This window comes from Capra hircus, chromosome 26 (assembly GCF_001704415.2).
Source record: "Capra hircus breed San Clemente chromosome 26, ASM170441v1, whole genome shotgun sequence".
Lineage (NCBI taxonomy): Eukaryota > Metazoa > Chordata > Mammalia > Artiodactyla > Bovidae > Capra > Capra hircus.
This window is the reverse complement of record NC_030833.1, coordinates 31,103,744-31,114,552: the sequence shown is the minus strand read 5'-3', so window position 1 is coordinate 31,114,552 and position 10,809 is coordinate 31,103,744. Positions and strand designations below refer to the sequence as shown.

General features: G+C 55.0%; 1 protein-coding gene across 1 annotated transcript; it reads left to right on the top strand.

The window, feature by feature from the left end:
- On the top strand, positions 1,425-4,935 carry NKX2-3 (NK2 homeobox 3). Its single transcript, XM_018041753.1, has 2 exons — positions 1,425-1,988; positions 3,441-4,935. Exons 1-2 carry the CDS (start codon positions 1,628-1,630, stop codon positions 4,181-4,183), a joined length of 1,104 nt encoding a protein of 367 aa, XP_017897242.1. The 5' UTR covers positions 1,425-1,627; the 3' UTR covers positions 4,184-4,935.

Genomic DNA, 10,809 nt, shown 5'->3' with positions numbered 1-10,809 from the left:
TTTTTTCAAGGCCAGCACTGAGGACAGGTTTTTCTGTAGGTCTCACAGCAGCAGGAGCTGCTGCTCGGTGGGCTAGAGGTGGTGGTGAGCAAATGCCTATCGTGCAGGAAGATGATCTCTATCTGTGCTGGGTTTCCAGAATCACAGGGGACACCACAGATTTGCCCACAAAACAACCAGGGCTCTAGAAGGGCACCAGAAGTGTGGGTTGGAGAAATTAGAAAGATGCCTGCGATGGTCAAGGCCTAGACCCAGGTGTCTGATTTCAATAGACGGAAAAGACAGCCTCCATGGCTGGGTCACCTCCCTTGTGAAAACAGATCCTGCTCTCAAGACCATATGAAACTACACAGTGTGTGAGGCCCTCCAACCCCGAACGTCATCACCAATGCAGTCAACAAACACTGATTTCTGATGCAGAACAGTAGTCAATGACATGTATTGAGCACTAACATGAGCGGGCCCTGCACTAAAATCTTGGCGTGTTTTGCCTCATTTATCACTGGCAACAACCCTGAAGAAGGTATTACTGTCTTTTTGTAAGCAACGAAACTGAGGCTTAGAAACACCCAGGCCCAACACTGACTAGGCCAGGATTCAAACCAAGAGCTGTCAGACCACAAAGTTCAGTATTTACTCCGTCGTCCTGTCTCTCACATACCTGCTCAGTGAGGCCGCTGGAAAAGCTACAGAAGCAAATGCAACTGGGGCTCTGCCCTCCGGGGGCTCATGGTTTACTCGGGGAGACCAGGCAGGCAACATAGCTATAGTACTAGGCAGGAAGTGATAAGTGACACGAATGTCCATTACTAACACGCGCTGCAAGTTCAGATGCGAGAGAGATGACTTCCGGCTAGGCGATGAGGGAGCGCTTCCTTGGAGGAGGTGGCATTTGAGCAGAGCTTCAGAGAACAGGCTTGTCATGGTGACAAGGGTGGAGAAGACTTTCCGAGTTAGGGAACAGCTTGAGCAAAGTCAACAAGGCGAGAACGTACACGTCGCCAGTCCATAGATATATAAAACATTCCGTCTCCTTGGGGATCCAGTGCCGGGTATTTACAAGCCAGGAAGTTTTCCTGCCTCCGCAGCAGCTGGAAAAACCACGTTCCTGGGCTATCCTTCCTGGCAGTTGGTTCTCAGGATGCCTCCCAGAACTGGCTTTACTCGGGAAGATGCGGCCAGTCGGGATGGGAATCGGTTGTTCGCGTACCCCAGGCAGTGCAGCCTCTCCCGCAGCCACTAAGACTTCGAGACTCTATACTAGCCCTTGTCTATTTCTGGTAGCTCCGCTGCACCCCCACTTAGTGGATGCGGAGGGGTGTGGTCCACAGGAGCTGGAACCAATGGGGATGGAGGTCGGAGCGAGAGCCCCGCCCCCGACGTGACGCACGACCCCCGGACTCCTGCTTCTCAGCCCCGGCCCCAGTCCCTGCAGTGGCTGTAACAAAACCCAGACCCCCACGTCCGGGCCAATGGAGGCGATTTAGACTGGAGTGGGACCGCGTCTGTCAAAAGCCCGACTCGGCAGCAGCGGCGGAGTCCAGAAGGAGAGCTGGAGCCGCCGCGCTGCCTCCCCGCCCCCGCCGGGATTTATTGAATATTTGGACTGGACAATTAAGTGGCCCTGATGATGTTACCAAGCCCGGTCACCTCCACCCCTTTCTCAGTCAAAGACATTCTGAATCTGGAGCAGCAGCAGCAACAGCACTTCCACGGCGCGCACCTGCAGGCGGACTTGGAGCACCACTTCCACTCGGCGCCCTGCATGCTAGCCGCCGCTGAGGGGACTCAGTTTTCGGACGGAGGGGAGGAAGACGAGGAAGAAGAGGGCGAGAAACTGTCCTATTTAAACTCACTAGCTACAGCCGATGGCCACGGGGATTCGGGGCTCTGCCCCCAGAGCTTTGTCCACACGGTCCTTCGAGACTCGTGCAGCGGGCCTAAGGAACATGAAGAGGAGCCCGAGGTCGTGAGGGACGGGAGCCAAAGTGAGTAGAGGGGAAAGGAAACACGCATCTGGGGCAATGGCGGCATGCCCGCAAACAGCCCGCCAGCCTTGCCGGCACGGCTGCCCGCCCCTTTAGCTCCTGGCTGGTGTCATGCCAGTTCCTGGTCAGCGACAGCTCCGCAAAACTCAGATGCTGCAAGGGAGCCAGGGCGGAGGGAGAAGGCCAAGGTGACTCCGCCAACTACTCCCCCCAGAGGGAGGAGGCGATGCAGCCGCGGAGGTTATTGCTGCCCTGATGCAGATAAGCAACGTGGGCTCAGCAGCCGGGTGCTGACAACTGTAGCTCTTCTCAGGAGCTAGAGGGGCATGAGCCTCAACTTTTCCCACTTTCCCTCTAGCGTGAGATGCGTCTTTTGAGGCCAGGGCAGCCGTTCCCTCTTCCCGGAAAAGGTAGTCCAAGCAGGTTATGTGCCTGGTGTCCGCAGGGCGCAGGAACTTAGGTAGAATTTTAGCGGGGGTGCTTTCCTCACTTCTCCGCCTGGAACTCTGCGTCCTGGCACCCGGCAGAGAGCGAGGGGATGGTGGGAGAGCGCATGGGAACATAGTTCATTCCTCACTCGCACCCTTGAGGCAAGCAGCCTTTTTGAAAATCTGTAACGTTTTGCTTTGTGTCCCAGATTGTGTGGCTTCGGGCTGAGTGAAAAACGCGCTGAACTTAGATCCTGTCTGCTCAAGTAGGACGGGAGGTGAATTGGGCAGGGCAACAGAATAACTGAAAAAAGCCTCCAACGAAGTGTTTGTGAGGAGACAGAGCCAAAAGAATCTCCTTCCCCAAGAGAAGGTTTGTTGTGGCGGAAGCCAAGGCCTGTGCTCTGACAGCTCCCCTGGGCCTAAAATCGACATGAAACTCAGTCAGTCAGTCAATCAAATTTCTTTTTCTTTCTAAGGTAACGGTTGTCGTTACTCAGACACTCAGTTGTGGGTAGGCAGGCATTTAAAGGTAAACAAACAAACAAACAAAAAACAGTTCCTGGGCAATAAGCAGTACACTCAGACATTTCTAAGCAGGAAGATTTTCGCACATCGCACAAATTTCGGCCGCCAAAAACAAACATGCCTCTCACACCTTCAGCTATTTATGACGGAAATGAAGGCAACCGAATTTGCAAACTTTCATCCTGAAAATAATCATTAGCAAGCCGAGCTGCACATTTAATACAGGGTAATCTCTCGCAGATGCTGAAGTTCTAAATAAACGCGCGCTAAGCACCCCTCCCCACACTATGTGCCTCCACCCGTCGAGGACGTGGTGAGGGCCCTTGGGCGATCGAAGGGTCCCACGGCGCCAGAAGTCACAAAACTTCCCCCAAACCCAAGCAGTTATTACTGCACGCTCAGCGTTGCCACCAAAAAGGGTCACAGTGCTCCTGGACCGGAGCCGCAGAGAGGCCGGGAACAACTAAGAGACACTGTTGTTTTGCTTCTTTCGCAGAAAGCTGCCAACTGAAGAAACCTCTGGAGGCAGCCGGAGACTGTAAGGCGGCAGAGGAGAGCGAAAGGCCGAAGCCACGCAGCCGCCGGAAGCCCCGGGTCCTCTTCTCGCAAGCCCAAGTCTTCGAGCTGGAACGCAGGTTCAAGCAGCAGCGGTACCTGTCGGCGCCCGAGCGCGAGCACCTCGCCAGCAGCCTAAAGCTCACGTCCACCCAGGTGAAGATCTGGTTCCAGAATCGCAGGTACAAGTGCAAGAGACAGCGGCAGGACAAGTCTCTGGAGCTGGGCGGGCACGCGCCCCCGCCGCCGCCGCGCCGTGTGGCGGTGCCGGTGCTGGTGCGGGACGGCAAGCCGTGCGTCACTCCTGGCGCGCCCGCCTACGGCGCGCCCTACAGCGTGGGCGCGGGAGCCTACTCCTACAACAGCTTCCCTGCCTATGGCTATGGGAACTCGGCAGCCGCCGCCGCAGCCGCCGCCGCTGCAGCCGCCGCCGCCGCGGCCTACAGCGGCAGCTACGGCTGTGCGTACCCGGCAAGCGGTGGCAGTGGCGGCGGCGGCGGCGGGGCCTCCTCGGCGGCCTCGGCCATGCAGCCCGCCTGCAGTGCGTCTGGAGGCGGCCCCTTCATGAACGTGAGCAACCTGGCCGGCTTCGGGGGCGGCGGCGGCGCGCAGCCGTTGCACCAGGGTGCGACGGCGGGGGCCGCGTGCGCTCAGGGCACCTTGCAGGGCATCCGGGCCTGGTAGGGACCGGGCGGGTAACGCGGCAGGCGACCCCACCGCAGCCTGGCGCCGCGGGACTGAAGGGCGAGAAAGGCTGGATCCAAGGAAGGACCAGGTCCCCTCGTTAAAAATATATATATACATACACGCCTCGCTCCCCAGGGCCTCGGAGCGCAGCTTACGCGAAGTCCGGGGAAGGGAGCTCTGGGGCGAAGAGGATGCGCCTGAGCCTTCATGGAGACTATCTCTTAGGCAGAAACGCTGGCTGGGTGCCGGGAGGACGATGGGCCCAATCTCGGCCCCAAAAAGAGTGCGAAAGGCTCGGACTCAGGATGCCAGTCGTCTCTCCCTTCTCGAGGCCTCAGCAGAGCTCTGGCGGAAAACTCAAGGACAGAGAACAGCATGAAGGAGAGAAAAACGGGCGTCGTGGCTTGAGAAATCCCCAGGCTCTACCGACCCTCCGCTCACTTTGCGGGCCGGAGTGCCACACCACAGTCTATTTTCCTTTTCCCAACCGCCTGCCCTCCGCAACAGATACCTCGGCGTGAATCTCCAGATTGTCAGGGGGCGTAGAGCTCTGCAAGAAAAATTAGCAGAGCAAGATCAAAAGTTGGGGGTTTGAACAAATCCAGGACCTAGGGGCCCACCGGAGGTGTTACCGGCTTTCCTCTGTTTCCTATTCTGTATTCAGCACATATAATATATATATATATAACTAAATATATCCACACGCCATGTACACACCCGCTGCCGTACACTACAGGAGTCAATAAACAAGGTGCAATATTTTCAAACGGTTGGCCGGCTACAGACTTTGTTTAGCCCACAAAAGTAGGGAGGGATCCTTCAACAGGGCAGCGGGGAAGGAAAAGATGCTCTGGAAAAGCAGCTCCGCCCTGGGCGATCTCGGGCCTGGTCTCTTCTGCCTCAGCCTCCAGACTGCAAGTCCGGTCTCTAAGGCTTTGTTCATTAATTTCTCTTTACTGTCGTAGGGAGGATAGGTCGGAGAATCAGGGCCTTTTGAGTTGGGACTTTGAAATCCCTCCAAGTTTCACCCAGATGCTTGGGCTAGTATCTGGGCCTGCGTTAGATCAAGGCTTAGACTCTGCCCGTCTCGAATGCCTCTAGAGTAAAGGAAACCTCGCCCCTAGGCCTAGCCGTAGGCGGCGCAAAGGCAGCTCCATCTTCGGCCGCAGCCCGGCCTTCCAGCGCGCCCGGGGGCGCTGCGCCCCGCCGCGGCCGAGTTCTCCCCCTCGGTCGCCCTCCCTTCTTCCCCGGCGGCCGAGGCTTTATGCGGCTCCTTGTCACTTGCGGAGAATGCCTGTGCGAGGCCTGTGCTGCCACACGGCCGATTGTGAGCGTGCCAAGGCGGGTGAATGGAGAGGCCTCAGCGCGCCGCGCCATTGTGGGGTCGGGCCTTGCTGAAAGGCGGCTCCGGGCCGGGAAGGTGCGGAAAGAATGGCTTTTTATTGGAGTCCCGAACAAAAGGTGTGGTAGGAAGGCGAAGTCCCCTGCGCGAACAAAAACCTCAGCGCGTCGGGATTGACGTCCCCCCCGAGCTCCCCATTGCTTCTCAGAGCGGGGGCTTTGTGCAGCAGTCTGCTCAACAGAGGGACGGAGAAATGCGCGGGGGTTTTGTTCCCCACTTTTTGTGCGCTGGGGGAGGGGGCGGCCAGGGGGAACGGGGGCTGGGCGGGCAGCAGGGAGGGGCGCGCTGATTAGGCTGGGCCGGCCCGGGCGCCGAGACGTTCAGCGGGAGTCGGCTGCCTGAAAGCAGGGTCATTATTGCTACAAGTTTAGCAATTTCGCCCTTAGAGGAGGGGGCGGGGGCTGCTAGGTTGCTGCGGGGCCGCCTGGCTGGGGAGCTGCAGAGTCCCGGAGGAGAGGGAAGAAAAAAAGGGGAGGGGAAGAGAGGGAGACAGGCCGGCAAGGCAATCCACCAAACCCACTGACCGCCCAGGAAGAGGCTTGGACGCATCCAAAAGGGCCTAGCGGGAAGCAGGACAGGCGGCGTCTGGGGGCGAAGACCCGCCCTCCCCTTGCCTCCTTAGAAGCAAAAAGACCCCCGAGCCAGGCACACCAGGCTGCGGATCCCTCAGCTCCTCGCCGCCAGTTTTCTCCTCTCTCAAACCGCCCTGCAGTTGGGACACCACCGCGATGTCCCAAACCCCCTTCCTAGCGAGCTCTCCTTCTGGAGCTATTATCTTTCCTTGAGTTGCTTAGGCTAAAGGCTTGGAGGGAATTCTTGCCTCCTAAGACATTTCTCACTGCCTGCAGCCCCGGACTCCATTCATCCATCCATCCATCTATTCACTAGTATTCACTGATACTGGTACTGCTAATACATGTTCACTTCACTGTTCTGGCCACTGCGGAACGCTGAAAAATAAAAGTGTCCGCAGGCTTAGGACGTTGATTTGAAGGAGTGTGTGTGCCGGGGAGATAGACAACTAACAAATAAATGTAAAAATAGGTGGTTGATTCTAAGAAAGAACCAAGTACTGGAGGGAGGATTCTTTTGAGTAGGTGATCAGAGAAAGCCACATTGAGGAGATCAGATTCAAGCCTGAATGACAGAAAGGAAGCCAGTCCAAGCAGCGCTTTGCAGTCGCCACCTCCTTGTCTCTGCATATGTCCTCCCCTCCTTCTGGAATGCTCTAACACCCCCATCTTTCTGGTAAACTCTTGCTCCTCCTTCAAGGCCAAGCTTCTTTCCTGAACCACCCAAGTGGGGGTAATCACTCCCTAATAGTGCCACCAGAGTCTTAGGTACTTTCCAGTATCACCACATAGTGTCATGAAAAAATTTATTTGTCTCTCTCCCTGCCATGTGAGGGCCTAGTGAGGTCGTAGGGGCCAGGCTGGCATCTTTTCCCCCTAGAACATATAACACGGAGATCATGGGGCCAGGCTGCTTCAGAGTGGCCATCCCCAATGCAGGTGGCCCCGGCGCTGTGGAACTTTGCACTGGGTGCTGGCTGCAAGGAAGATGGGCAGAGCTAAACTCTTGGACCACCTGGGTGGAGCCAGAACACTGGAAATCAACCACAGAAGACCTGCAGCCTATCCCCATCCCAGAGGAAGGCCGGGCCTTGGGCACCCCATGATGCTGCAGGGGGTGGGGGTGGATATGGCTTCCCCAAGGGATTGCTGCCCCTGGCCATACATCTTAAAACCTAGGGAAGAAGGTTGAGAACTTGGTGGTAACCTTGACACGAGGACATTGTTTAGGGTTAGAGAAAAAGACTCAAGGAAAGGGAAGGGTGGGGTGGGGGTGGAAAGCTGGAATGTATGCAATAAATCCAAGACCTGCATCTGAGACCCAAATCAACTTTCCCTACATTCACTAGGTGAGAAATATGGTCAGTGATCAAGATGCTGCCCAGCGAGGAACACTCACTTCTAAGCCTGGATTTCAGCGTGTGCGCACTAGAAAACCCAAGCCTCTGGGAGCAGATTCCATAGCTCCGCTGGGGGTTTTCCTAAGTAAGCAACTCCTTTTTCTCCCTCTTGGTCTGTATCCTGCTAGACCGTGGCCTCTCCGTGCCCCCCAGCGCCGGATACCCACCTTCCTTGCTCGGCTTCCTCCTGGCCCGCCTTGGTCTTCCTTCACTCTGCATCCATCCCCTCCGGTTCTGGAAAAGGGGCGTGTGATTCTCATAGAGGAAACAGAGCTGGTTCTATGAATTGGCTCCTGCGCACTTTGCGTGTCTTGAGATACTTAAAGCCAGTCTGGACCAGCCCCCTCCCCGATCCCTACCCTTCCCCAGATCCTTCAATCTCTGGGTATAAATAGCTCACATCTCTTCACTGAAGGATTTCTGTACTGCTCAGTTGCTGAGGTTCCAGTGCCTTGGCCATCAGAGGGTGAAAACCCTTGACTAACAGCTAGTTCTTCCTTGAGCTCCCTCTCTAGGGGAAAAGACACCCTCCCAGACCCAAACCACCGCCTAGTTACTGATTGTCTTGTGATCCAGGAGGAAATGTAAAATCCAGACAAGCCTTCTAATGACCCATGAGACTTTGCGCAGGTGAAGTAAACCGTCCCTCGGGTTTCTGAGCTCTAAAGCAAAGAAAAGCAATAATCCTTCCCCATCCAATAACTGGTGTCACATTGGGCTCAAGCAGTGAGTAGGCATTACTCATGGGGCATGTGGAATAGGTTCTAGAAGGACAGCACTTTCTTTTTCTTTCTTCAGAGCCTAATCTTGAGGGGTTAAGAGGATGAACTCTGGAGTCAGACTGCCTCTATTTCAATCTCAGGGCTACCATAAACAGCATTAGAGACCTTAAGTAAGAAACTCTCTGAACCTCAGTTTTCTCCTCTATAAAATGGGTATGCTTAATAGTGCCTTTCTTATAGGTTTTCTTTTCTTACAGTAGAACATACAAATATTAAATATTCAACTCAATGAATGTTTATATACGTAAATGCTCATGAGCCAATCAATCACCTTGGCTTTGAAAATTAAAGGAGATGATCCAGGTAAAAGCAGCTTAGTGCAGCAGTATCTGGTGGCTCAGTGGTAAAAAACAAAACGAAACAAACTCGCCTGCAAGTGCAGGAATTCGGTTTCCTGGGTCGGGAAGATCCCCTGGAGAAGGAAAGGGCAACCCACTCCAGCATTCTTGTCTGAGAAATCCCGTGGACGGAGGAGCCTGGCGGGTTACAGTCCGTGGAGTCCCAGAGTCGGACGAGACTTAGCGACTAAACAACAAGCAGTGTCTGGTAGGCATCAGCCAGGACTGTGATATAACTCAGAAGCCCAGGACTGTTTTCTGCCCTTGGGTCACTCATAGGTGCGCGGGGAGAGCGGGGCGGGCCGGAGCCAGTGCTGATAAACCAGGGGCAGGGGCCACCTGGCGGGGCCGTTCAGGCTGGCAAACTTTTCAGAGGTTTGGACTTGAGGAATTCGACTGAAGAAGGAAGTGAAGGGAGGTTCCTGGGGGAGCCACGAGTCCCCCCAACCCATGCTGCGGGAAGGAAGGGGTCAGGAGAGAAACCTAGCCCCTCTGGGCAAGGCGATTCCGGTAAGACTGGGGTGGGGCCGGGTGGGCGGGCGCTCCGCGGGAGAGCAGCGCGTGCAGGGGCGGGCTGGTTCAAGGCCTCCTGCGCAGCCTCCTCTTCCTTCGCTTAACGGTTCCGGGCTCTGGGGGGACATCCCAGGTGCCTTCTCCCGCCTCCCGGGGAGAACGGCGGATTCTCGGTGCCTTGAGTTCAGTGCTCCGCTGCCGCCCGCTCCGCTTGAACGGGAGGCACTGCGGGTGGCCCAGGTGCCTCGGGGCCGGGCGCAGCGTCTCACACCGGCCTGGGGGCGGCCAGAGCCCGCTGGGCAGGGAGCCCTCAGCGAGCCCGGGGAGAGCCCAGAGTGGGAGAACCGGCCGTCCCGGCGGTCACTACCGGGGCGCGGAGCCAAGCCCAGCGCGCGGCGCGGAGGTAAGACGCTCTGCGGGAGGTTGGTGAGTCCGTGTGGCTTCCGGGCCAAGTCCAGCGGGGCTGGGGCGAGGAAAGGGCACTGATCTCAAAACTACGCTTGCTTTATTGAAAAGACGCTCCCATAAAAAGCCTGAACTGTAGGTAACGTTCATAGCAGCAAAATTTTCTAAAGGGAAGTTTAGAAAATTTATCGAAGTATGACACATACAGGAAAGACCTAAGTGTACGTACATACAGCTCACTGAATCTTCAGAAGCGGAACGCTCCCTGCGAACCACATCCAGATGATAAAATAAAGCATGCCCGACCCCTACCCCAAGCCCCCTTGTGCTCCTTTTTACCATCCCCACCAAGTGAAGTCGCCTGCTCGGTCGTGTCCTACTCTTTTCCAGGCAAGACTACTGGAGTGGGTTGCCATTTCCTTCTCCAGGGGATCTTCCCAACCCATGTTTTTTTGCCCCATTTGGAACATTGTATAAATGGAATCACATAGCTAGTACTCTATCTGCCTGGCTTTTTAAATTTGTGAGATATATATTCTGCGTGTTGTTGTAGATTGCTCATTTTCATTATTTTACAGAATTCCCTTGTGTGGACGTGCCACAATTGATTCATCCATTGTGCTGTTGACGGGCATCGGGTAGTTTCTAGATTTGGGCTGTGGTGACTAATGCTCCTACAAACACCCAAGAACGGTACCCTGTAGAACTTTCTGCAGTAACGGAAGTGTTCTGCATCTGTGGTGTCCAGTATGGTTGCCGCTAGTCACATGTGGCTGCTGCTCACTTGAACAGTGTGACCGAGGGACTGGATTTTAGTTGTCTAAAATTATGATTAATTTAGATGCAAAGGGTCATATGTGTTAGCACAGTTCTAGTATGTCTTTCGATGACTGTAATGCACATTTCTATTCTGTACCTACCTAGGGGTGCCATCGCTGCGTCTTAGAGGATGAAAGTTAGCGGAAGTAGATTCTACCAAGCAGTTTTCTAAAGTTGGTTGTACCAATTTACATTTCCATTGGGAGCAGCACCGAAGCAGTTAATATTTTCATTCCGTTTCTCTTCAAGTAGTGAAAAGAGGCTTTTTTGTTCACTTTTAAGTAAGACCATGAAAACTGACACTTAACCATAGTGAAGATGATGTAATAATAATGATGGTTGGATGATTTCCTGAGGACTAAGAGATGTTGCAAGCATGAGTGCTAAGTTGC